Source organism: Eriocheir sinensis, chromosome 18 (assembly GCF_024679095.1).
Source record: "Eriocheir sinensis breed Jianghai 21 chromosome 18, ASM2467909v1, whole genome shotgun sequence".
Classification (NCBI taxonomy): domain Eukaryota; kingdom Metazoa; phylum Arthropoda; class Malacostraca; order Decapoda; family Varunidae; genus Eriocheir; species Eriocheir sinensis.
Genome location: NC_066526.1, coordinates 12,521,272 through 12,549,218, shown reverse-complemented (window position 1 = coordinate 12,549,218; position 27,947 = coordinate 12,521,272). Strand labels below are relative to the sequence as shown.

General features: G+C 46.4%; 1 protein-coding gene across 9 annotated transcripts in view; it reads right to left on the bottom strand.

Annotated features, from left to right (window-relative positions):
• The window catches only part of LOC127000308 (protein TANC2-like), a 100,315-nt gene that overhangs the window by 21,609 nt on the left and 50,759 nt on the right, over positions 1-27,947 (bottom strand). For 8 of the 9 annotated variants that reach the window (XM_050863870.1, XM_050863873.1, XM_050863868.1 and 5 more), the window contains one exon: positions 1,177-1,332. In XM_050863870.1, coding sequence (XP_050719827.1) covers positions 1,177-1,332 — 156 coding nt within the window. Of the gene's footprint in view, positions 1-1,176; positions 1,333-26,175; positions 26,816-27,947 lie in introns of those variants that run through there. The other variant, XM_050863869.1, reaches the window with a different exon arrangement.

Here is a 27,947-nt window from a genome sequence, read left to right as displayed (position 1 = left end):
TTGATGGGTGAGTGACTAAGGATACCGTCGCCCCTTCCTCCTTCTACGTCCTGTGATATCCTGCTCGGGTTCCTGAAGGGTGTTTTAACTCCTTCACACATACACAGGGACTATATACGTACATATCTATACGTCTCACATACAGATCTTTACCCTTATCACTTAGTTCTTTATACATACACAGATACATATACATACACATCTCTACATCTCACATAGTATATTCCCTCACTCTTTTTCACTCACGTTACCAAATAATTCACTATCAACCTCCTTCTCCCCTTCCTTCTCTTCTTTCTCACGACGCTCCCTCCTCCTCTCCCTTCCTCTCCTTCCCGTCTCTCTCCCTCGCTCCAAGAACAAGAACAGGAAGCAATTTATGTTATCGCTCCTTGTTATCTTTTATCTTCCCCACCGCCGTCAGCAGCCACGAGGCGCCCGATAGCGACTTCGTATACGTTGTGAAGTTTGGAAGAGGTCGCAGCGTGTCGGGAGAGCATCAGAGAGAGAGAGAGAGAGAGAGAGAGAGAGAGAGAGAGAACCAGCCAGAAGGGGAGGGAACAAAGGGTAATGAGAAAGTGGAGGGGGAAGCGTAAAGGGGGGAGGAGGAGGAGACAAAGGGCTGAGAGAGAGAGAGAGAGAGAGAGAGAGAGAGAGAGAGAGGAGTTACCATCAGTTCGTAAGACCCTGATACGTAGCAAAACATGTATGGTACGTAATGAGTTGGTATGACGCTCTCGCCAATGTGATGTGGACGGCGGAAGCGTCTGAGCACACCAACTTGAAATAGCTTAAAACAACTCGCTAATCTCAGGGCTGGTTGGCATATCCTTCGAGCAATGATTGAAACTATACTGCTTAAGTTAATACGTAAGAGAGAAGATAGATAGAATAGAAAGACAGATAGAAGGATAGAGAGGAAAACTAGAGAGATGGAAGAGATGATAGACAGATAGAGAGGAGATAGAAAGACAAACAGGAGAGAAAATAGATAGAGAAAATAGAAAAGACAGAGAAAGACAAATTGAGAGAGAGAGAGAGAGAGAGAGAGAGAGAGAGAGAGAGAGAGAGAGAGAGAGAGAGAGAGAGAGTGAATGGAAGGAAAAACAGAAACATACCCTTTACGAAGATGGCCCAAGACAAACAAGGCAAACAGAAACAGCACAGGACTCTCACCTTGCAGGGCGCAGATGGGACACGTCTCGGATTTGAAGAGGCAGGAGTAGCACCTCTCGTGTCCACACTGGTCGATCAGCTTCCTCTTCTTGCCCTTGTCGAACGGCATCCTGCAGTTGGGGCAGATCCCGCCCTCCCGGAGCTTGGCGTAGATGTCTGTAGGGGGGAAGAGACCTGGCTTAGTGGGGGGTTGAAGGGGGTAGAGTTAGAGAGGAGGAGGAGGAGGAGAGGTAAAGGGGGAAAAAAAGAAGGGGGCATACGGTATTGGAGCTTGGCATGTATGTCTGTAGGGGGGAATGTTTAGTATGGGGTTCAAGGGGGAGGAGGAGGAGGAGGAGGGGTAGAGGGGAACACAGGGGGCATATGGTATTGGTGCTTCACACACACACACACACACACACACACACACACACACAGGTTACAGGTACATATACGAGAACAAAAGAAGGATCAGAACCTCTATCTCTATCGTTTCCAGGATCTATGACGCGGCGGAACCAGTCTCTTCTCGCCTTCAGACTCGCTCAGCAGTATCATCAGAAATCTAATTAGACTCGCTTTTGTTTTTATTTTTCGTTCTCTTTTCAGTATTATAAAGCGTCTCTCTCTCTCTCTCTCTCTCTCTCTCTCTCTCTCTCTCTGTGGAAAACATCAGGATTGAATTTATTTTTTTATTAATTTTTACATTTTGGTTTAGTTACTAGTAGACATAAACAATAAAACACCAGATTTCTCTTTATTATTTTATCTTTTTCTTTCTCCTTTCAAAAATATATTAAAAAACACGTCATCTGTCTCTGTGGAAAAACATCAGGACGGGAACTTTTTACATTTCCTATTTTCACGTTCTGTTTAACTTCTCTTCGACATCAACAATAAAAACAACAACTTTTTTTCATTTATTTTCCATTGCGCTAAAGTTACAACACGTTATATTTAGCAACTGCTGGACGCTCACATCCCCCCACCCCACACACAAAAAACACACCACTACTATTTCCCTTTCATTTAACATTGCAGCCGAAGTTACTATTACAATACGGCCCGACCTAACCTAATCAGTATTCTGTGGTCACGGGGCCGAGCTGGGTCGCGGCCGAATGCTCCGCGCGGGCGACGTGGCCGGCATACGTAAACACGGGCGGAGGGAGTGACAAGTGGGCTGGAAGGGCGAAAACAAGCTCGCCGCGCCACGCCCAGTCATTGCCAGTGTTTACAGCTCCGGCGCCCAAGCACACATATTTGACACGGTTTTCCTATGAGTTTCGGGGCTTTCCAGGTGTAGTTTGATGGCCCTGGTGGTAGTCTGACCCTTTCTCTGTACCATAAACCTAAAAACTCATGAGAACCCGAGTGATCTCCTTTTTGGTCTTTGAGAATAACTGATGTGGGTTTTCACAGTCCAGGGAGCATATTCCTAAACAATTCGACGCTCAAGAACATGGATTTGACGCGGTTTTCGTAGGCGTTGTGGGCATTTCCAGGGGTGGCTCAATCGCCCTGGTGGTAGTGTGACCCTTCTTCCTCTGTACCATGAACCTAAAAACTCATGAGAACCCGAGTGATCTCCTTTTTGGTCTTTGGGAATAGTTGATATGAGAGGCGGAAGCGATGAAAGAGCGATAAGAGCAGAAAGATAAGGAAGAGAAGTAATAGGAAGTGAATGTATCGCTTCTCGTAACAAAGGAGTTTCAATTAAGCACAAGTACGGTACATGAAGTGATTAGACGGCGGAAAAAGAACAGAGATAAGGAAGAAAAGTAATAGGAAATGAATGTATCGCTCAACATGACAAAGGAGTTTCAATTAAGCACAAGTACGGTACATGAACTGATTAGACGGGGGAAAAAAAACAGAGATAAGGCAGGAGAGTAATCGGAAATGGACGTAGCGCTCAACCTGACAAAGGAGTTTCAACAGAGCTTATACGTGTACCATACAGCCTCTTGTCTCCTTAAATCAATGTGTATGTCTTTGTGCGTTATACCAAGTGATGTAAAGGTCGAAAAAAGAACGAATATAAGCCAGAAAAGCAATAGGCAACATATATATCGCACACCATTCCATACTCTCTAAATCACGTCTCTTCGTTTCATTTACATTCCACGGGAGTCTGACCGAGGGAGGGGAGCTTGAGTCACATGCCCCGCGTCTGACGTCACGCCATCGAGACCTGACCAGTGACCAGCCTCTGTTTACGAGTCAGGTCACCTCGGGAATGTTGAAAGTAGGGGTGATCCAGACTGGCATGCATGATCCAAGGCCGGAGAAAGACGAGGAGGAGGAGGAGGAGGAGGAGGTAGAGACTGAAGGGAGAAGAAGAGAAGGAGGAGACAATGACAAGCAGGAACGAAGAGGAGGGACAAAGTGGAGGGAGAAGAGAAAAAGGGAATTACACAAACGGATAAAGAGGAGGTACAGACGAGAGTGAGAAGAGAATGACACAAACAGGAGAGAGGAGGAGGAGGTACAGGCAGGAGGGAAGAAAAGAGAATCACACAAACATTGAATCAAAACCCACTAGCAAGGAATCAAGACCAAGGGCCGAGTGTATAGAGACGAAGAACCGCGAAGAAGGGACGGACATGATCTTTAACAGGGAGGAGTTGGTCAGGCCGCGGGGGAGGAGGTTCATGGGTCTATAATTTCCTCCTCCTCTCCACATCCTTCCTTCTCCCCTCCAGCTACGTCTGAGGCTGAGGAAGATCCAATCCCACGTAGATACAAGCGAAAGGAGGATCGAACCCCATTATACTGACTTCTTTGTATTGTTAGTCGTTGGAATTGATTCGTGCCTTGAGTTTTGAAAGACGAAACATGAAAAAAAGTTTGACGTTTGATAAATAAAGGAGAAACATGAACAGAGAAGCGAAGAGATAGAGAGAGATGGATAAAAAAGAGATGAAGGAATAAGGGAAGCATGGAAGGGAAGAAAAGAAGGAAGGCAGGAAGGAAGGAAAGACGGAAGAAAGAGGGATACGAAGGAAAGGAAGAAGGACCAAATAGCTTAACGAATATTTTAGATAAGAGAATTTGGACTACATTTAGGCTTAACTTCACCCCTATAACCACTACTACTATCACTACTACTACTACTACTACTACTACTACTACTCCCACAACTCCCCCATCACTCAAACCAAACAACCTCAGAATCCCAACCTGAGGGACATCGGGTCAGGAGAAAGTATACCCACACGAGAGAGCTTACGGGCAACTCCTTTCTGTCCTTCCCCGCCTGAGCGATGCCGGGAAAGCAAGGGTTGGGCGACGCTTCCCTCCCTGCCTTCTGTGTGATCTATGAGGGAGGAGACCACGACGAAGGAGGAGCAGCGAGTGATAGAAATTGAAAGAGAGAGAGAAAAGGACATGGGGAGAGAAAAAAAAAGAGAAAGAGAAAGACATGCGATAGAAAAGAAAGAGAAAGAAAGGAGATATAGAGAAAAGAGAAAGAAAGGGGATAGAAAAAAAGAGAAAGAGAGACAGACAGGCGATGGGAAAAAAGAGAAAGGGAGGGAATAGAAAAGAAAGATAGAAAGACAGACGATAAAAATGAGAAAAAAGAGAAAGACAGGCCATAGAAAGAAAAGAGAGAGAGAGAGAGAGAGAGAGAGAGAGAGAGAGAGAGAGAGAGAGAGAGAGAGAGAGAGAGAGAGAGAGAGAGACAGGAACGCAAAACTGTCTTCGGGCAAGTTATGTGACGAAGAGGAATTGAGATGAAGTACCGTTCCTCCTCCTCCTCCTCCTCCTACTACTACTACTACTACTACTATTACTACTGAAGGGGCGGGAAGTTACGAGGCATCCATCACTTCCTTTTCACTACACGACAGTCTTTTGTTTTTTTTGTCGAGGCGATAAAAAAAAAAAACAAAAAAAGAACAACCTTCCCTTCACCTTTTTCAACATCCGCCACACCTTGCAATTTACCTGACGAGCCTCCAGCCATACCTTTCTCCTCCTCCTCCTCCTCCTCCTCCTCCTCCTCCTCCTCCTCCTCACTTCCCTTCATCAATACCTCCATTACAGAATCCACTAATAAACTCTCTACTCCACCTTTTACCTCATCTAATTACCGTTCTTCGTTACCTTAATTATGCCCCAGGTGGTGTCCTAATAGCCACCTTTAATTATTATCTATCTTTTTTTTTTTGACGGCAAAGGAGGCAGCTCAAAGGGTCGAAACACATCACAAAAACAAAAGAAGTCCGCTATATAGGCGCCGATCCGGTATAGAAAATGGAACGAGAGGCCGAAAAAGAGGATTCGGGTGACGCCAAATGCATTTCGAACTCAATATCATCATCATCAGCAGCAGCAGCAACGTCCAGAGGCTCTCAAGGTCTTCAAGAGGTAAGAGCCAAGAGGTGAGCGTCCCATTGAAGCCTTTAGTCTCTCCCACACTCTCCCTCCTTCTCTCCAGGTCTCGAGGACGTTTCTCTCCAGCCGCAAAAGGAAGTTCAAGCTCCTCCAGGACGGACCAGAGAGAGGAGACAGTCATCGTCCGAGTATGGCTGTCCAGGGCCGCGCCAGGGAGTGGTGGGCGGCGGAAGGTCAGGCACAGAGATCAAAGGAAACGAAGGAAAAGGAAAACAAGTGAAAGACGTTGATAGGAGTTGTAGCCATTGAAGTAACTGCGTGTTCTAGCTAAGAGAGGGAGGACGGGGGAAGGTCAGGACTCAGAGAACAAATGAAACGAAGGAAGAGGAAAACAAGTGGAAAGACGTTGGAAGAGGTTACAGCCATTGAAGTAACTGCGTGTTTTAGCTAAGAGAGGGAGGACGAGGGAAGGTCAGGACTCAGAGATCAAAGGAAACGAAGGAGATGAAGAAAAACAAATGGAAGGACGGTGATAAAGTTGTAGCCATTGTTAGTAAGTCAGTCAGTCAGTAGGTTAGTCAGTCGAGTGAAACGTAAAAACTCGTATATCAAAGAAGAACGGAGGAAGAAGACAAGAGAAAAGACTGCGATAAAAGGTGTAGCAATTGAAGTAACCGTGTAAATATTGCGATAGAAGTTGTAGCCATTGAATAACCGTGTAAATATTGCGATAGAAGTTGTAGCCATTGAATAACCGTGTAAATATTGCGATAGAAGTTGTAGCCATTGAATAACCGTGTAAATATTGCGATAGAAGTTGTAGCCATTGAAGTAATCGCGTGTTTCAGTTAAGGGAGGGAGTGGTGGACGGGGGAAGGTCAGGACTGAGATGAAAGGAAAGGAAAGGAAGAAGAGGTAAACAAAGGAAAAGGCGGTGATACAAGTTGTTGGGGTTGTGTTGTGAGAAGTAACGGCGTTCTCATTTGACAGAGGAGGAGGAAATAAAGAAAAACAAGTGGAAATACAGTGAAAGGAGTTGTAGCCATTGAAGTAACCGTCTGATCTAGCTAGGAGGGATGACTGTACTATTCGAGCAATAAAAAAAAGATAGACAGAATAATGAGATATAAAAACGAAGCGAAACTCATGAGCCTTATTATTATTATTATTATTATTTTTTTTGTTTTTTTTGTGTGTGTATATGTGTGTGAGACAGTGCGGTGGGGACTTGATCGCTCCTCCAAGCAATGATCCTCCTCCTCTATCTCCTCCTCCTCCTCCTTTCCCTCCTCCTCCACACCAAGGTCGAGGACAAGGGTGAACAACTGAACACTGACTCTCTCTCTGCGACTCCACCCTCGGCGACACTAGCGAAGGTCCGGGAGGCGAAGAAGAAGAATCGTAAAGCGAAGACTGTAAAGAAAGGAGGAGGAGGAGGAGGAGGAGGAGGAGGAAAAACATGCATCTTATCCCAACCCACGCTAGGACCTTGTACGCCCACGCTGACCACCGCCAGACGCCCTCCTCCCCTTCCTTCCTTCCCTCCCCACGTTCATACAAAGCCTCGCCGCCCCTTCCCCTTCCTTCCCTACCCCACGCAATGACCAACGGAGCTTTCCCCCCCTCCTTATCTCCCTCCCTTCCTCCCCATCCTTCCCCTCCCCAACTTGTCCCCAATCCCCACCAACACCTACGCGCTTCCTCTTCAAGGCCGTGCCATTGTTGTGCCCGAGCGGTGATCTCAAAGACTCAGACTCAAGTTATAGTATAGTATAGTTTTTTTTTTATAGTATACCTTCGCCCGTTTGAAAAAGCCTCTCGTAACGTAGAAGTTTGTTTCATGGACTGTTTTCGGTGATCCTAGTGATAGTTTTACCTGACTTCTTCTTCTTCTTCTTCTTCCTCTTCCCCTTTCGTCTATCTCCTATCCTACCTCTACTTTTTCCTATTGTTTTTCTTCGTCTTCCTCAGTTCATCCGATTAAAAAGCCTCTCGTAGAACCTCCTGGAGTTTTCAAGGACTGTTTCGTGACCCCAGTGTTAGTTTTATCATGCTTCCACACACTGAACGAGGAAATCACCCATGAATACCCGGTTAATCTTCCCTGTGGCTTTGGAAAACAGTCGTAAAGGGAGTCCGATACGTTTAAGAATAAGGACCAACACTTCACGGGCAAAATATCGTTGAGTCAGGGCGCTAATCAGCCTCCTGTGGGCGCGGCGTCGATGCAAGAGGACGATACAAGGAACAAAAAGGGAAAAAAAGTGTGCAAGAAAAAAGTAATAGAGATGTATCCACTTACGCAGACCAAGGGATTCCCGATGAACAAAAGGCGCTAGAACAAAGGAATAAAGTGAACAATAAAGGGGATGAAAAGGAGGAGGAGAGATGAAGGAGGAGGAGAAGGAGGAGGAGGAGAATGAGAGAAGGAGGCGAAGGAGAAGGAAAAAGAGAAAATGAAAAAGGTAGGAGGAGGAAGAGAAGAAAAATGAGAAGGAGGAGGAGGAGGACAAGACTGAGACAGAGAAGGAGGCGAAGAAGAAGAGATTAAGAGAAAGGTGGAGAATGAGACAGAAAAGGAGGCGAAAGAGAAGGAGGAGAAGGAAGAGAAGAAAAGGAGGATAAGGAGGAGGAGACATTTAAAAATCTATCGCGGATGCCACAGTCAAAACAGGCGCCATTAATTGCAGTGAAGCAGCCGTGTCTTGGAATTTTACTTACGTCCTGTTTACTGTCTCCCCGGCGAACGTCAGCCCGGGAATACTCGCTTTGATCACTCTTATCTGGCGACAGCGCGGCGGCTTTGTCTCGGATTCCGCGGTGCTGTGGATGGGAGGGTTGTGGCGACGCCGAGGGATAAACACTGAGGCTCGAATGCGGGAGAGTGACGTTTACGGCCGCACAACAAATCACTCTAAAGAAGAAGCACGAAAGCCATGTTAAGCGCTTGGGAGTCAATGTTTACGTAGGTCTAGCGATGGCGTGGTTTTGTTACCCCGTTGGAGAGAGTGAGAGGGATTTTAAAGGACTCATTACAAGTTACTGAAGAGAAGGAGGCTTACACGAACTATTCTCTCGAAGCACGAAAGCCATGCTCTTGTGGGTATCGAAGCCTTGTACTCGATATTGACGCAGGAGTCGTAGAAGTGGCTTTGCTACCCCGTTGAAGGCAGTGAGAGGGACAAGGAGGTGGTGGAAGAGGAGGAGAGATGGGAGGAGAGGAGGAGGAAGAGAAGATAGGAACGTGGTGATGATGAAGAGAGGAGAGAAGGAGGAGGGGGGGGGGCAAGGACCATGAATAGCAAGGGATGTGAATTATAGATATGAAAGACAACGGCGGGGAATAAATCAACACAGCGACGAGGCGGGACAAACTCTTGACGACAGGCGACACGGCACGACGAGCGAACGTTTATGGCGCCGACCACTTGAAAAAAAACGACACTGGACACCGACGACAAAGAAGAGAGATAGAGAGAGGGCGATAGAGCGAGACAGAGAGCGCGCGAAGAAGGTCCCGGACAGACAGACCCTTCCTTCAAACTATAATCACATCAGCGGACTTGCTTTAGCGTTCCTCTCTCAGCGTTCAGGTTTGGTCCGAGTGTCCGAGAGTGTCCGTCTGTCTTGCGTCGCCGCCTATAATGGATGCCGATGGTCAGCCCGCCTGAATATCAAGCAGTTAAAAGCAGGGACGGGAGAGGGAGGGTCTGGGATAGGCAGCAGCAGGCGGAGAGGGTCAAGCCATCAAGCCGCACTGTACTTGATATACTTAATGGCGCATATCCACAGCTACAACCAGACTCATCAAAGGGAAGGGAAAATATAAGGTCTTGTCTCCATCGTACATCGGTTCCAAGCCTTTGCCATCCTCCCATCATCGTAAGTAAACTTGTTCCGCGTGTACTTTCAGATTGGCAGTGATTGGGAGAGAGAGAGAGAGAGAGAGAGAGAGAGAGAGAGAGAGAGAGAGAGAGAGAGAGAGAGAGAGAGAGAGCAGGTGATCACTTCTTCAGAGGACAACCGAGAAGATGCTGATAGTCACTGTACCATAACAAGAATCGCAGTGCGTGTATCAGAGTCATCATGGCGGCTGCTGGTTACCCTGCCACGACTCACCACGACCCAACATTACCGATGCAGGCTGATCAGCGCCACACACCCACCTAGAGGCATGACCTGCACGCAAATGGTCCTCCTCCCCGGCCTGCTCCCCACCCATGGCAGGCTACCGTGTCTTGCTGCCTTAGAAACAGCTGTAGAGGGAGAAAAGATACACTCCCCTCACAGAACGCCGATACGAGGAACAAAGAGGAAAAAAAATGTGCGAAAAAAAAGTAATAGAGATGTATCCACTTACGCAGACCAAGGGACTCCCGATGAACAAAAGGTGCTAGAACAAAGGATAAATGAATAGTGAAGGGGATGAAAAGGAAGAGGAGATGGAGGAGAAGGAGAAGGAGAAGGAAAATGAGACTATTCTTAAGTGTATCGGCCCCACAGTTCGCCTGTTTGGAAAGCCTCTCGTCATAGAAACTGCTGGGATTTTCATGAACTGTTTTGCTCGGGTCATCGCCTTTGGATATACGTGGAGAAACGGGCTCATTCCACCGACAGCCACGATGGATGTGCGTGCTAGGATTGCCCGGACCCTGAGTGGCGGCTGCTCCTGGGAGTGATGATGGGCTGAGCGTCGGGCCGTTCCGCCTCGCCCCAGCGCCTCCCTTTCATGTGGCTTTGCCTTTGGAAGCAGCCAAGCATTCCCCGGCTGAGTAACGACCCCCGGCGGCCCTGCACATGACGCCTCAGTCGCAGGAGGCTCTTGATCGTGTCTTAATTTCTTTTCTCCATGGAATGTTCCTTCCAGGCAAGCAAAACATTGTGGTCCTTATTCGTAATCGGGCTCCCACTGCGACTCTCCTAACGCTCAGGGTCCGAGCGATCCCTACTCGCATCCATCGTGGCTCCCGGTGGAATGAGCCCGTTTTTCCACGTAGATCCAAATGCGATGACCTGAACTAGAGTTGCCACGCAGTAAGTCGGTCCAGAAGCCCCCTCGCCCTCTATCAAGGCGACGGGAGCTGAGTGGTAGGATGAAAGGAGCTTAGAGTCAAGGAGTTAGGAGTCAATGGTGCCGTGGAATGTGAAGGAGAGGGCGATGTTTCTGGACCATCATAATGTGCGGTGACTTTAGCCAAGAGTGGAAGACCAGCAAGAAGGGGAAGGAAGGGAGGAGGAGGAGTAGGAGATCTTGAACGCATGACTATAGACAAGATTTGAAGTCCAGCAAGGGAGCGGAAAGGAGCAGGAGGAGAGGGCTCGAACTTGTGACCATAGACAAAAGTGGAACTCAAGCAAGAGAGATGAATGAAGGAAGGAAGGGAGGAATAGAGATCTCGAACGCATGACAATAAAAGAATGACAGTCCAACAAAAGAAGGGAAGGAAGGAAGGGGGCGGGGAGGGCTCGAACCCGCGGCCCAAGAACCAAAACGAACCCATGAACCACTCAACATTAAGATACACACACATACACACACACGCATTCGGGTCCAACAAATGACGAACGCCGACTCTCCTGCTGCTGCCCCGTCGAAGTGACACAACGCTTTCCTATCACCTATCACTACCTCCGGCGCACAAAGAACCTGTTGGCATCGTATTTTTTCCCTCTCCTTAATGCCTTTCCATTCACCTGTCGTGCTAAAGAAGATTGCGTCTCCTCGGGGCACCTGCCACTGAAGCTGAGGCGACGTCCGATTCTCACAGGACGAAGCCAGACGCAGACCACTAACATTTCCTGACGTTAATGTGAGCCCGTTGAGGAAGACATTAGTTAGTTGTTTAGAGGAGAGTCACGTACAGATACTAATCACACTGTTTATGAGGCTCGTGTTGCAGGGGAGGAGGAGGAAGACGAAGAAGGCAAAGACGAAAATGAAGGCGAAGACGAAGAGGAGGAGAAAGACGAAGAGGACAACGAAGGTAAAGATAAAGACGAAGAAGGCGAAAACGAAGACGGAGACGAAAAAGAAGACGAAAACGAAGGCGAAGAAGAAGGCAAAGACGAAGTTAGTGAGCAAGACGAACACGAAAACGATAACGAAGGCACAGTCAACGAGGAAGACAGAGGCACAGACGAAGGCACAGACGAAGGGAACGCGAAGTCAGTGCCGAGGCCGAGGGTTCGAAGGCGCGGTGAGTCATGGCAAGTGTTCCTGACCCGGGTATTATCCTCGCTGCGTTCGTCCGTTCGTTCGCGTTTTTTTCTAATCTCAGACTTACATGCACTTACAGGACGCCAATCTCGATGAATCATGGGCGTAAAAAGTGACGAGTGGGATTGAAGGAGTCGAACGATGCATGGAAGGACGGGAAGGGATGAAATAGAGGGGAAGAAAGATGGAACGAGAGAAAGAAAGGACGAAAGGAAAGATGGAAGGAAGGAAGGAAGGAAGGATGGATGGAAGGAAGGGAAGAGGTTGAAATAGAAGGGAAGAACGATGAACGAAAGAAAGGAAGGAAGGATGGGAGAACGGGAAGAGGTTGAAATAGAAGGGGAGAATGATGACCGAAGGAAAGGAAAATAGGAAGGAAGGAAGAGGTTGAAATAGAAGGGAGGAAAGATAGAACGAAAGAAAGGAAGAAAGGATGGAAGACAGGAAATGAGTTACGTGTTTGGCAAAAGAGAAAAAAAAAATACAGAGGAAGAGAAGAAAAGGAAAAAAAGAGAAAAAGAACCAAGGAAAAAAAAAAGGAAACTAAACATTTGCAAATAATAATAATAACAACAACGATGATAATAACAATAATAGACAAGTAAGAAAGAAAGAAGAAATAAAAAGAAAATGAGAAAAAAAAGAAAAAAAGGAAGACTTGAATATAACCGCAATGAAGACAACAGCAACAACAATGATAAAAATATAAATAAAGATAATAATAATAGTAAGAAAGAAGAAAAAGAAGAAAGACATAGAAGAAAAAAGAAGAAGAAAGAAAAGAAAAACAGACACATATATAACCGCACTAACATCAACAACAATAATAAAAATAATAATAACAGTTAACTAATTTGACCTCTCGCTATAAATACATCAACAAATTGGCAACACTGATGACCTCGATTGGACAGCAGATGACCCCGACCAGCGACGAAGGCGAGGTCATGAACGTGCCAACCCACAAGCGCCAGTAAGGTCGAGAGTCCCGTCCAAGGAGTGTGAAAAACCGCTCTTAAGGTCATCACGGCGATCCTCGGACTCCGTGACCTTCATTTGCTGCCCGGATCGTGATTGGCCAAATAAGGTCAAGAAAAATGCCGCTCGGGAAAAAGTGACTGTGATGAAAGGTACCGGGGCCTGATTTTCCTTTTTTTTCCTTTCTTCCCTTTTTTTTCTGATTTTCCCTGATTTTACCTTTATTTTCCCTTTTCCTGATTTTCCCTTTTTTCCCCCTGATTTTCCCTTTATTTCCCCCTTTTCCCTTTATTTCCCCTCTTTTCCCCTGATTTTCCTTTATTTCCCTTTATTTCTTCCATTTTTTCCCTGAATTTCCTTTTTATTTTTTCCCTTTTCCTTCCCCTCCCAAAAAAGTTCACGCACACCAAAAAGTATTATCATCCCCTTGTTAAAGCACAAAATAAAATAAATAAATACACAAATAAAAGCACTTGATAAGAAATAAAGCTAATAAAATGATCGCCCCTTGGAATTAACTTAAAACTATGCCATAAGAAATAACAAAGCTCAAAATAAGAAACCCACCGCCTGTACCTTGAAGAAATAAAGTACAATACGCATAACAAAGACAAATAAAAGAAAACAAAACTGCCAATTGAAAAGAACTAAAACTCTTGGAGGGGACGAAGGCTAAAAAAAAAAAAAAAAAAAAAAAAAAAAATATATATATATATTGTGCGTGTTTTCAATAATGGGGAACTCTCACAATTTACGGATGTCAAGATGGAGAGAGAGAGAGAGAGAGAGAGAGAGAGAGAGAGAGAGAGAGAGAGAGAGAGAGAGAGAGAGAGAGAGAGAGAGAGGGAATGGAGAGAAGGCGGTAGGTACAGAGAGAGAGAGAGAGAGAGAGAGAGAGAGAGAGAGAGAGAGAGAGAGAGAGAGAGAGAGGAGAAAAGATGATTGAAAGGGCAGAACCAGGTAATGCAGGTGTGAGAAATGGAGGTAATACCGTTTTAATTAAGGGGAAGAAGGTAAGTGAAGGAGGAGGAGAAGTGAGGAGAGTTGAGCAGCTGGAGGTAAAGACGTGATGCTGAGAGAAAGGGAGGGAGAGATGGAGAGAAAGAGGGAGAGAGAGGAGGAAATGTAGAGAAAAATAAACGTAGTAATCAATAAGAGGTTCCGGTTGTAGAGGAAACGGAAGCGTAACACGTGAAATACTGGTCCTAGACGTGTGTGTGTGTGTGAGAGAGAGAGAGAGAGAGAGAGAGAGAGAGAGAGAGAGAGAGAGAGAGAGAGTACTACGAAGCGGAAAGAGAGGTATGCGTGTGGAGGAGTGCGTGGGAGAGAAAGAAGGTAGGAAGGAGGGAGGGAAGGAGGGAGGAGGAAAACGCAGCGGAAGAAACGGAGAGAGAGAGAGAGAGAGAGAGAGAGAGAGAGAGAGAGAGAGAGAGAGAGAACAAATAAATCAAGACGCATAAGGTGGATGGGGTAAGGAACCGCCCTCTCCACCTCCACCACCTCCACCACCATCACTACCACCACCCCACCACCACAATCATCACCATTGCTACGGCTATCGACCATCACCGCTGACCACTGTGATTTCTGCACGCACGCACACACACACACACACACACACACACACACACACACAGGAAACCATACACCTGGATAAGTTACGAGTCACCAATTCCTCTCTCTCTCTCTCTCTCTCTCTCTCAAGACATTCGAGTTTGTTTGAGTGAATTTGTCAACCCAGAGAAGACGAAGAAGAAGAAGAAGAAGAAGAAGAAGAAGAAGAGGTTAGCGACTGAACTTGAGGGAGAACTTAAGTAAAAAAGAGAAAGAGAAGACGTGAGGTGTAAATTTAAAGAAGTATAATAATGAATAGAACAGACGAGACAGAGAAAAGTGCAAATAATAAGACAAAGAAGAAGTATAAAAAGAATAAGAAGAAAAACAAGAGTCAGGGACAGAAAAGAATACACGAATAATAATTAAAAGAAGAAAAATATATAAAAAAATTGCACGGTATTCATAATAAAAATAATAATACAAATAATAAAAAAGTATACAAAGAAACATAAGTATACAAAGACGGTTGATACATGCACGAGGCAGAGAAAGAAAAGTTAGGAATAATATAAGAAAGAAAAATATACGAAAATGCATTATACTCATCATCGTAAAGAGAAAGAAAGTAAGAAAGAATAAACGTTAAAAAAGACAATGAAGAGAAGAAAAAAAGAAGAAAAATATAAGAGGAAGCTGAATATAAAAGAAAATTAAAGAAGAAAATAATAAACTGAAGAAAATTAGTTAGTTTTGTGTGGTTTAAGAGAGAGAGAGAGAGAGAGAGAGAGAGAGAGAGAGAGAGAGCTGATACACTCAAGTACCTGAATTCTCCTCCTCTCTCCTCTCTCTCCCCTCCTCCTCCTCCTCCTCTCATCTCTCACAAGTGTCCGCGGTTCACCACCATCACCACCACCACCACCACGGTCATTACACAGGGCAATCACCACCACCACCACCACCACCATCACCACCACCACCACCACCATCACCACCACCATCACCACCATCACCACCACCAACACACACACCACCATAACCACAACGCATCTCCCAGCATCAGAATATTGGATAATTACCCCCAAAAACCTAAAAAAACGAGTTATTATACGTTATTATAATCTCTGGCGGTAATTACTTCAACGGCAGCGAAGGTTTTTATGTTTATGAAGAGCAGAAGAGCAACACCAGTACGATAGTTTTAACGAGGGGTACGAGGCTGCCAGATGTACGATGACGAGGGGAAAACATGACTGCCTGATGCCTGAGTCCCTGCCTGCCTTGCCATATATGAACACGAAGTCTTGTCTTGCCTGCCTGGTGGCTTGTCAGGGCCCGGGGCTGGCTTACCTCACGGCTCATACAGGTTGAAGCACCGTGCTGTCCCCCGCCTAACGCCTGGAGGAGGGGGTGGAGGCATATGAAGTAGTGACAGCAGGTCTTGTAGCAGGGAAGGGATATTTAAACAGCAGAAGGGAGGGAGAAGTACCAAGGGACATATTCCCATCCATTTCGCCGCTCAAGCAGACGCATTTGCCAAAGGGTTTCGTAGGAGACATTTGACAAGGCTTTCGTACGAGTTCTTGTGGGCATATCTAAAAGCAGTTCTTGTAAGCAGAGAGGCATGTAAACACAGTAGGAGGGAGGGAGAGAGAATATACAGGTTACAATATTAAACAATTCAGGGCTTACAAACATTTGACAAGGCTCTCGTAGGAGTTCTTGTGGGCATATCTAAAAGCAGTTCTTGTAAGCAGAGAGGCATGTAAACACAGTAGGAAGGAGGGAGAGAGAATATACGGGTTACAATCTTAAACAATTCAGGGCTTACAAACATTTGACAGGCTTTCGTAGGAGTTGTTGTAGGCATATCTAGCAGGGACAGCATTCTTGTAAGCAGGGAGGATACATTTAAACAGTAGAAGGGAGGGAGAAGTAAGAGTTATATTTTAAAACAATTCGGGACTTACACACATTTAATAAAGCTTTCGTAGGAGTTCTTGTGGGTATATCAAGCGAGAGTGACAGCCGTTCTTGTGAGTTTCTGGGATTTCAATGGACTGTTTTGTGATCCTGATGATAGTTTCTTGGTGATAGTTCCTGGTTGGTTCCTGGTGATAGTTCCTGGTTCCTTGGTGATAGTTCCTGGTGATAATTCTTGTAAGTTTCTGGGATTTCAATGGACTGTTATGTGATCCTGGTGATAGTTTTACCCGACTTCTGCATTTTGAACAGGGAAAGGATCCATGAAAACCCGGTGTGGCCTTGGAGAACAGTCGTAATTAGAGCCCGATAGATTTCAATGGACTGTTTTGTGATCCTGGTGATAGTTTAACCCGACTTCTGCATCTTGAAAGGGAAAAAGCACCCAAGAAAACCCGGCTAACCTACTCTGTGGCCTTGGGAAACAGTCGTAAAGGGAGCCCGATAGATTTCAATGGACTGTTTTGTGATCTAAGTGAGAGTTTGACACGACTTCTGCATCTTGAAAGGGAAAAGCACCCATGAAAACCCGGCTAATCTTCTCTGTGGCCTTGGAAAACAGTCGTAAAGGGAGCCTGAGACCTTAAAAATACGTCCCTAACCAAGTCGATGGCCCAGCAGACTCCAGCAGACGATAAGCAGGCAATGGGAATCTGATACCTTTAAAAATACGTCCCTAACCAAGTCAATGGCCCAGCAGACGCAAGCAGACGTTAAGCAGGCAATGGGAATCTGATACCTTTAAAAACACGTCCCAAACCAAGTCGATGGCCCAGCAGACTCCAGCAGACGATAAGCAGGCAAGCAGAAAGGAGTCAACGAGCAGGTAAGTTATTCAGCCGCAGGTATGTAAAGCAACTGGAAGCGGACTTGAGATATACAAGCAGAGGATCAGGTAGCAACAGGTCAGGGCAAGTAACTCGATGCTGGGCAGGTGTGTGAGGGAAAGAAAATTAGATGAAGCAGGTGATTTCAAGCAAGTGAGAGAGGGGTCAAGGGGAGGGGAGGTAGGGGGCAGCGTCACCAAGTTATCGTACTCAGCCACTCCGGACACCGTATGCTTCGGTTTCTGACTCAGCTATCGTAAACAAACATCAACAAGTAACGGTTTTAACGATAATTTTAACTGGAATCGCGTTATCTGTGTTGGTACGAGAGTTTTGGGCCCTGGAACTGATGAATGTGATGTGTTGAGTACGGTAATATGGTAACGATGGCAAGGGAAGAGGGGGGGAGGCGACAGAGAGGGTAAGACTGCAGCGTTACCAAATTATCGCACTCACCTACTAAGCACATTGTATTCTTCGGTTTCTGACTCAGCTATCGTAAACAAACATCAACAACTAACGGTTTTAACGATAATTTTAACTGGAATCGCGTTATCTGTGTGGCTATGAGAGTTTTGGGCCCTGGAACCGATGAATGTGATGTTTGGCGTACGATAATATGGTAACGCTGGTAGGGGTAAGAGGGGGGACTTGTTAATTCACGTGGGAGCTTACGGAGCGGGGCGTCAGTCTGATGTTTACGGCAACGTCAACAACATGAAGACGGGTTTGCATGATGTTTTTTTTTTCCTTTTCCGTTCTCTCTCTCTCTCTCTCTCTCTCTCTCTCTCTCTCAGGAGGAGGAAAAAAAAAGTGAAACATTAACATTCAAATTCTCGTACACAAGATTTGCATTCAACAGCGAGACGCAAATAAGTCTCTCTCTCTCTCTCTCTCTCTCTCTCTCTCTCTCTCTCTCAGGAGGAGGAGGAAAAAAAAGGTGAGAAAACATTAACATTCAAATTCTCGTACACAAGATTTGCATTCAACAGCGAGGCGCAAATAAGTCTCTCTCTCTCTCTCTCTCTCTCTCTCTCTCTCTCTATTAGCCGCCATTCATCACTATTATTCACCTCAAAACCTGTATCGGACACCATCGGGAGTCGAACAGGGCGAGGAGTGGCTCACCGGATAGCAGGGTGAAGGGTGCAACACCTGCGCCACCCGCCCTTCTAACGGGGAGTCGGTCCTTGCCTGCCGGAGAAGCGAGTCTCGTTCACACCCTCAGGCACTCTCGCCCTACAAGTACAGTGTTTAGTACCCTCCCCACGCCCCTTGGACCCCTATACCGTACCCTGAGTGCCTTATCTACGCCCCCACGCCCACGCCTGCTTGCCCACAGCGCCCACTCACAACGTATAGCCTCCCAGCGTTTCCCTCGTCACGCCCATCGCCGCCCATAGCCTGCGAGCTCTCTGCGAATACTTCCTTCCTTTTATCATTTCCTCATTCCCATTTTCCTTTTAACTGTCCTTCCCTACCCCTGTTCCTTCTTTCCCTACCTTCCTTACCCCTTGTTTCTCTCTATTCTCTTTCCTTTCTCATTCCTCTCCATCCCCACGCCCACGCTCACCCTCCAGCGCCCATTCCTTGCCTGCCCCAGCGCCCACACACTCCTCGCCCAGCTGCCCCGGACGATAAATCAGGTACTGGAGGGCACTGCGCCGCTAGCCTATCATTTGTGGCAGCGTGGCGGGGCGCGGCTACCCGGCTACCTGCACCACCGCGGGATGAAGTTACCAGAGGCTGAGGTGAGGCTGCAGTGGTTCTCTTGGTCGTCTGCGTAGTGCATTCTCTAACCTGCCTACCAGCCTGACTACTCCCGCCGCGGCCATAAACATGTGAATAGCTGAATGCATATATTACGAAGGAAGAGGAGGAAGACATAGATAGATATAGATAGAGAGAAATAGCTAGAAAGATGGAGATAGACATAGATAGAGATATAGTTAGATAAATATTTGATTAGATGGATAGAAGGAAATAAAGAAAGGTAGATTGACATAGATATAGAAAGGTTGAAAAAAAAAAAGATATAGGGATAGAAAGAATGTGTGTGTGTGTGTGTGTGTGTGTGTTTTATTATTAATGCGAATAATATGAACGTTGATAAATACAGTAATGAATGATAAAACGCCATAATGAAAAAGGGTCATCGTATATTAATGACTGACCAACAAACTGGTTTTAGCAACATCTACGTCGTTTAGTTAGGGAGACAAAGAAGAACTGAATGCCATTAATTAAAACAAAAGAAAGCGCATTGACCCCTACATACGAGAGAGAGAGAGAGAGAGAGAGAGAGAGAGAGAGAGAGAGAGAGAGAGAGAGAGAGAGAGAGAGAATAAACTCGTACAGATCTCCATCCAATCTCTTAAACATACAATAAACAGGAATTTCTTGATGGCAACGAGTTCGTTCTCTCTCTCTCTCTCTCTCTCTCTCTCTCTCTCTGTGACCTTGTGGACGGGAGAACCAACACACACACACACACACACACACACACACACACACACACACACACCAACGTCCACGGAAAACAGGAAAAAACAGCCCAAGGGTAGAGTCGGGAAAAGTCAAGTGAGGTACCCAGGTTCGAGCCCCGCGGCGGAGTAGCGGAGGTCGTTGTGGCGGACAGGTGCGGAGGCGTTGTCCAAATTAATTCTGTCTGGGTCTGCCTTGATTACAGAGCTGCAGGTAATGAGGGTCCCCGGCAGGATATTTGTTACAGCGGCAAAAAGAGGCGAGTTGCTGGAGGACCCCGATGCAAGTAAGGACTGGCTGACTGCATTTCTAGGACCAGGATGTTAAGACGCTGTTTGTATCTGTTTCTCTCTTTCGCTCCACAAGTTTCTGTAACCTCTCTTCCTTCTTCTTCTTCTTCCTCCCTTCTTCTCCTCTTCTTCGTTATGTGTTTGTATTCGTTTCTCTCTTTGTTTCTTTCTCTCTTTCCATACATAAGATTCTGTAACCTCCCTTCCTTCTTCTTCTTCCTCCCTTCTTCTCCTCTTCTTCGTTATGTGTTTGTATTCGTTTCTCTCTTTCCATTCATAAGTTTCTGTAACCTCCCTTCCTTCGTCTTCTTCCTCCTTTCTTCTCCTCTTCTTCGTTATGTGTTTGTATCCGTTTCCTTCTTTCTTTCTCTCTCGACACTGAAGATCCTGAAACATCCCTTCAATTTTTCTCTTTTCCTTCCTTTATTGCGTGTTCTTTCTGCTTTTCGATGTCTTTCATGTAACCTACCTCGTCCTCTTTCCGTCTTCTCTTCTCCTTCGTTGTGTGTTCTTCCTGCTTTTCCATGTTTTTATCTCGATTCTAAAGTTCTCATCTAACCTTCCTTCCTTTCTTCTTCTCCTTCTTCCTCTTTTCTTTCCTTCTCTCCTTCACGTCTCTGTTATTCTTTGGTTCTTTTGGGGTTTCGCTGAGGTAGAAGTCTTGGTTGCCCTATCCACCTCGTTCTCTCCACCTCCCTCCCCTTTCCTCCTCCCTTCTTCCCTCCTTCGTTACGTGGTCTTCCTGATTATCCTTGGTTGCTTTGGGGCAGAAATCTTGGGGTGCTAAAGTGAAAACGATCAAGAAATACGGGGCGCATAAACCAGGGAAGCACCCCATTACTAATTAACCCGAGTCTTCACCTCCCAATTTACCTGCCGCCCCTTTTGGGATTGGCCACGTCATGCGTGTGGGAGGGAGAGGCAGCAGCGCGCGGGACACCTGTTCTTGGAGGCTCTTCCGACATGATTGAGGCACTAAGTGAAGGTCAGGCTCTCAGGAACACGGCGAAGAACGAAAGAAAGAATAACCTGCATCGATCTCACCCGCTTGTAAGGCTTCGAATCGCTAAAAGAGGTGTAAATAATGGGATTAATGTTTTAAGCCTTCCCTTTCCTTCCTGGTGCCGCCCGGAGCCTCAGACACATGTGAGTGGTCAGTTGCAAAGGCAGGAAAAGTTGTTAAGTCAGTATTCGCAAGCAAGGTCTATGGATTAGCTATAAGAGCGTTGATTAAGGTACCGTGACTTCCATGGTGACGGCAAAGAACGAAAGAAGAAAAAGTGACATTGACATCACCCTTTGACGTCTTCCAAGCGCTTCAAGAGGTGTCAGTAATGGGATCAAAGTCAATATTCACATTCAGGCTTTATGGATTAGCTATATAAGCATTGTATAAGGTACATTAAGTGTGCAGACAGCTTAAGAACATGCCAAAGAACGAAAGAAGAAAGACTGGCATCAGTATCACCCTCCGGCGTCTTCCAAGCGCTTCAAGAGGTGTCAATAATAAGATCAAGTCAATGTTCACAATCAAGGCTTATGGATTAGCTATATAAGCGTGTGCAGACAGATAAGAACGAAGAAAAACTAGCATCGATATCACCTTCTCACGTCTTCCAAGCACTTCAAGCTGTCGGTAATAGGATAAAGTCAATATTCACAATCAGGGTTCATGGATTAGCTACACAAGCGTTGCATAAGGTACAGTGAGTGTGCAGACAGGCAGACCCATGGCGACTAGCTGGCTGGCCGGGGCTGGCTGGATGCGGCAGGTGCAGGGCGGAGTCACTCTTCGGGGCAGCGTGGGAGGCTGAGGCACCGTCCGCTTCCTTGCTCCACGGACATGGCTTCCCCGCTTCCCCTATCACCTCCCTCGTCTATCTCGCTACTCCCGCTGGTTCTTGAGTCTTTTCCGGGGTCTATATGCAGGTGGGTCTCGGTGCGGCGGCGTTGGAGGCTCAAGGAGGTCATGAAGTGTGTGTAGTTCGAGGGGCGTCCGGCGGTGAGGGTTCGTTCGCCCGCGAGACCAAACAAACACAGACACCACCACCACCACTGCCTCGCCTTGAAGATGCTGATATTTGCTTTTTTTCTTGGCGGGGCGTGGAAACCAGAATAGACGCTGACATCATAAGGCTTGTTCGGGCGATAACAGTACCCAGCTTGCTTCTGATAGCCTTGGAAGAAGCTGAACGTCATCTGGTAATTACTGACGACTCGAACCAGTGGGAAAAGATGCTGGTTGTTTCTTTGTTTTTCCTTACGGGCGTGGAAACCAGAATAGACGCTGACATTATAGGACTTGCTTGGTCAATTACAGTACCCAGCTTGCTTCTGATAACCTTGGAAGAAGCTGACGGTCATCTGGTAATTACTGACGACTCGAATCAATGGGAAGAGATGCAGATTTGTTCATTCTTTCCTTACGGGCGTGGGAACCAGAATAGAAGCTTACATCATAGGACTTGGTCAATTACAGTACCCAGCTTGCTCCGTGTTCCTTGGTTTCACGTGTTACTATATGGCTTGCTTGGTCAATAACAGTACTCAGCCTCGAAGCTCCTTAGTTTATACATGTAATAAGACTTGCTTGGTCAATAACAATACCCAGCTTGCTTTAGAGGTCCTTGGGAAAACCTCAACGTCATCTTGGAAGTAATTACAGACGACTCGAATCAGTGAGGAAAATTATGCAGATACACGTCCGTGGCGACACATATTGGTATTATAAGACACTTTGGGTTCTCACATCAGCCATTTCTAAAGGTCAAAGAGGGGGTCAAGTGGGTTCTAATGAGTGTTTCTTCAGGTTCACGGTTCAGAGGAAGGGTCGCACTACCACCAGGGACATAAAACTACTACTGGAAATGCTTAAAACTCCTATGAAAGCCTTGTCAAATATAAGGTTTTGGACGACGAAACGCCTCATAATACGACACAACCACCACCATCACTGCACTGGACACAAAGCCGAACACCGGGCGATGCTGCTGATACACTAAGACGCTTCTCATTGGTCGATCACCTGGATAACAAAGGCCAGGTGAGGTGGGGGGGTAGGGTCTAGGGGTTGGGGGTGGGAGGGGGTCCTGGGTGGGGGGGGTAGGGTCTAGGGGTTGGGGGGGGTAGAGTCTAAGGGTTGGGGGTGGGTGGAGCCCTGGGTGGGGGTGGGGGGATCTAGGGGTTGGGGGTGGGTGGGGGTCCTTTGCAAGCCACCACCTCGCCGTCACCCTCCGTAAGCCGCGACACGTCCATTGTGCGCGCTGCTCGTCGCCACAAAGGCCCGTATGCTCCTTTTAAGGCCTTGCAAAACAGCGAGGCGTGTTTGAAGAGGCCCGGGCATGGCGACGCGGCCCTTGTCCACCTCTGGCTAGGGCTACGAGGCTACGGACGTCCCCAGCAGTGCCAAGCCTTCGGTGGAGTCGTACCTTCTTCCCCTGAGCCATAACACCACGTTCGAACCCCAACAAGCGAAGGAAAATGCAAAGTCAGGAAGGAAAACGCAAATTAGTGTCAAGAAACGGCGCCAGTAACGAACTACCAAGGAGGAAGGGCTGCATAATCTTCTTCCCTCGGGCCACAGCACCACGTTCGAACCCCAACAAGCGGCAAAAATGCAGAGTCAGGAAGTAAAACGCAAATTATTATCAAGAGACGGCGCCAGAATCGTACCAAGGCGGACCTGGTTGCTGGTTTTCAGGGTAGTCTAACCTTCCCTTGGGCCACAACAGCACGTTCGAGCCCCAACAAGAGAATGAAAATGCAGAATCAGGAAGCAAAACACAAATTAGTATCAAAAGACGGCGCCAGAATCGTACCAAGGTGGACCTGGTTGCTGGTTTTCAGGGTAGTCTAACATTTCTCTGGGCCACAACACCACGTTCGAGCCCCGACAAGCGAATTTAAATGCAGTCAGGAAGCAAAACCCAAATTAGTATCAAGAGACGGCGCCAGAATCGTACCCAGGGGGACCTTGCTATACGGACGTCCCCGGGGTTGCTAGTCTTCCCCTGGGCCACAACAGCATCTCTGAGCCCCAACAAGCGAAAGAAATGCAGGGTCAGGAAGTAAAACGCAAATTACTATCAAGAGACGGCGCCAGAATCGTACCAAGGCGGACCTTCTTGCTACAGACGTCCCCGGTGTTGCTTGTCTTTCCATGGGCCACAACAGCATCTCTGAGCCCCAACAAGCGAAGGAGATGCAGAGTCAGGAAGTAAAACGCAAATTACTATCAAGAGACGGCGCCAGTACCGGACCGAGGCGGAACTCTTTACTCTCCCTCTTATTCCCTCCTCTTCTTCCCTCTTCTCCGCCTCCACGGCACTCCACCACCCGCACTCCACTTCAAACTCTCCACCGCAGCCACGCACACTGCCCACTTCCCCTCTCAGCCGTCCCACGCAAGGCTCCCCGCCCCCACTCACCCACTCCCCAAAATAGGACCTCCTCCACTCCTCGTCCCGTCATGCAGAAAGCCAGGACTCCAAAATCCTTAAACATTTCAGATCTTAAACACCCACGTACGATAAGGCTTTCGTAGAGGTTGTGTCAGTGTTTCCATGGGTAGTTTTATAAGCTTAGTGATAATGTGACAACGCTTCTGCACCGTGGATGTGAAAAGGAGTCATGAGAACGCGTCTAATCTTGTGGTAATACTAACCCAGGGTGAACATTTTTCAACCCATCGGGCTCCCATTAGAGCTATTATCCAAGGCCACAGAGAAGATTAACCGGGTTTTCATGGTGATTTTCATGTCCAAGATCCAGAAGTCGTGTAAAACAATCACTGGGGTTACAAAACAGTCCATGAAAACCCCAACACTTTTTTTTACAGTAGAGGAAACAGTAAAAAAAAAAAAAATAATAAATAAATAAAAAAAAAATAAATAAATAAATAAATAAATAAAAAGCCCGTTACTCACTGCCCCTACAAAAGAGTTAAGAGGAGTGGCCAAAAGATAGGTCAATTTCGGGAAGAGAGGTGTCCTGATACCCTCCTCTTGAAAGCTAATATGAACTCGTACGAGAGGCTTTTCAAACGGCCGAACTGATGAGCCGATACGTTTAAGCATGCGAACCCTGGCAGCTCTTCCCCCGCCTAAAAGCAACGCCCTCAGCCCGGCCAGCGTGACGTCAGGGCTGAGGGCCGTGGGCAAGGTAAGAGGCGGTGAAGTGGTGCCGCCAACGAGCAACAAATGAACGAGACTCGGCCCAAGAGAGCGTTTTAAGCAGCCTCGCCGAGCACCCCGCAGCGAGACAAAGGCGCGGCTCATACGAAGATAAGCAGAATGTTAAGGGCGTACGTATTGCACAGAGATTAGGTTACAATACGTATATACTTGTTGTTTAGACTTATACAACCCCCAGAAAACATTAAGGCACAACGTTAAGGGGCATTGAGCATAGATAATTACACCACGTATATACACCTGTTTTTTGACTCATAAAAAAAATCATTAAGGACAACGTTAAGGGCCACATCCTACGTATTGCACAGAGATTAGGTTACACCACGCATATATGTACACCTGTTTTTTGACATATACAACCTCCCCCCAAAAATCATTAAAGACAACGTTAACCTAACCAAAACTGGGCTAGGCATTCAACTACTTAGCCTAACCTTAACTAACATAACCTTATCTAACCTAACCTAACCTAACCTTAAGGGCCATACGTATTGCACATAGATAAAGTTACACCACGTATATATTTGCTTCCTTATACATATACAATCCCCCCAAAAAACTATTAATACTGAACAACTTCGCTAATATAAAAGTTAAGCTACCCTTTGCTCAGATATTTGCCCCTCAGGAACGATCAAAACTGAAAAACTTCGCTAAAATGAAAGTTAATCTACCTGTCATTCAAACGTATTCATCTAAAAAAATATTAAAACTTCTTAACTTCGCTCATATGAAAGTTAGGCTGCGTGAATTTCTTGTTATTCAGACGTAAGACCCCCGAAACTATAAAGAATTACTAACTTCGCTCATATGAAAGTTAGGCTGAGTGAATTTCTTGTTATTCAGACGTAAGACCCCCGAAACTATAAAGAATTACTAACTTCGCTAATATGAAAGTTAGGCTGAGTGAACTTCTTGTTATTCAGACGTAAGACCCCCGAAACTATAAAGAATTGCTAACTTCGCTAATATGAAAGTTAGGCTGAGTGAATTTCTTGTTATTCAGACGTAAGACCCCCGAAACTATAAAGAATTACTAACTTCGCTAATATGAATGTCAGGCCACGTGTGTTTCCTGTTGGTCAGACCACGAACGCATTAACTGACTACAAACTAACTGAAACAAAAGCAAATCGAGGGCACTTATCACTCACCGCTGTCCTCCTCCATGTCTCCGTAGTCGTAGGATTCCCCCAGAACACGCAGGCGACACAAGAACGCTTCCTGGTCTTCGCTGGGCACCTCCACGACCATTAGTTAGAGCAGCCAACACCCATTGACGAAGGGAGAAATACCACGAAACAGGCACCGATCAGACCGTCGCTGTCGTATTCAATTCCCTTTCGTCTCCAGTATCACTCACTTAGAGGCAACTGACGACTCTTAAGTAGGAAAAGTGCCGTCAGGGAAACTCCAGAGATTAGGTTTCAACTCCACGTGATAGATAACTCAACACTGCTTATTCTGTCACCATATACGACGTTTCAGTAATGCCAACTTTCAAGGCACATAAACACCAAGAATATAGGTTCCAACACCATTCAAGTAGATTCAAACACAGAAGTATAGAGGATCCAACACCATAACCAAAGATAAACCACACTATAACCGCAGTAGAGAGGATCCAACACCACAACCGAGGACACACAAAGGTTCCAACACCACTCAAGTAGATTCAAACACCACAATATATGGGATCCAACACTAAACCAAGGAGTCACAAAAGGGTTCCAACACCGCGCGCGAAGACACAGACGGAGACGCGGCCACACTCCCAGGCGTCGCGCGGGTGAATGAGTCAGGTGGGCCAGCGAAGGACAGTTAAGGTAAGGGGACGTCAGTGAGCGCGGAACCTTGCATCACCTGAACCAGGGAACAGGTGACGCGGTGACGTGGTGAGGTGGCCCGCTATATGGCACTCGCCCACCTGAACTCCCACGTACATGATTATATTCTGAGTTTATTTGGTTATTTGATTTCCTTTCCTTTTTAATCAACACCAGGGTCATGAAACTACCCCTGAAAATGCCTGTAGAAGTAGTAGTAGAAGTAGTAATAGTAGTAGTAGTAGTAGTAGTAGTAGTAGTAGTAGTAGTAGTAGAAGTAGTAGTAGTAGTAGACAGATAAAAATAATTGTAGGTGTGAATTCTAAGATGATGAAAAAAATGAGGAAAAAAAGAGGGAGTTTATAGATCCCGGATGTGGAGAAAGAAGGATAAAAAAGTGGAGCAGACGGGAGGAAGAGGAAGGAAGGAAGGAAGACTGGAGGAAAAAAAAGGTAAAAAAAAAAGAGAGACAGAAGGAGGGGAAAAAAAGTGGAGCAGACGGGAGGAGGACGAAGAAAGGAAGAGAGGAAGAAAGGAGGAAGAATAAAAGATACAGAGAATGAAAAAATGGAGCAGACGGAAGGAAGAGAGGAAGAAAGGAAGGAAGAGAGGAAGAAAGGAAGGGAGAGAGGAAGAAAGGAAGGAAGAGAGGAAGAAAGAAAGGAAGAGAGGAAAGAGGAGGAGGAAGGAGAAAAGGAAAAAAAAAAAAAGACAGAGGAAAAAAAAACCCTCCACACAAAAAACTCAGGAAGGAAAGAATAAATATAAATCTGACGGAGAATGAGACAGAGCGCGGAGGAAAAAAACAACAACAAAAAACAAGATCAAGAACAAGGAAGATAAGAGAACGTGGGATGAACGAACACACTCATACCGCCCCTCCCCCCTTCAACCCCCCTCCCTTCACCCCCTTCTACAAGCTACAACGTGCACTAACTTGAAAGGGGGGAGAGGAAGGGGGGGGCTTAGGAAGGGGGAGTAGTGCCCTTGACAACGTGGGCTGGGATGGGGAAGGGAGGAAGGGGGGAAGGGGAGGGTATGGGTGAGGGGAATGAATGGATGATGCAAGGAAGGGAATGGATGACGAAAGAAGGGGAAAG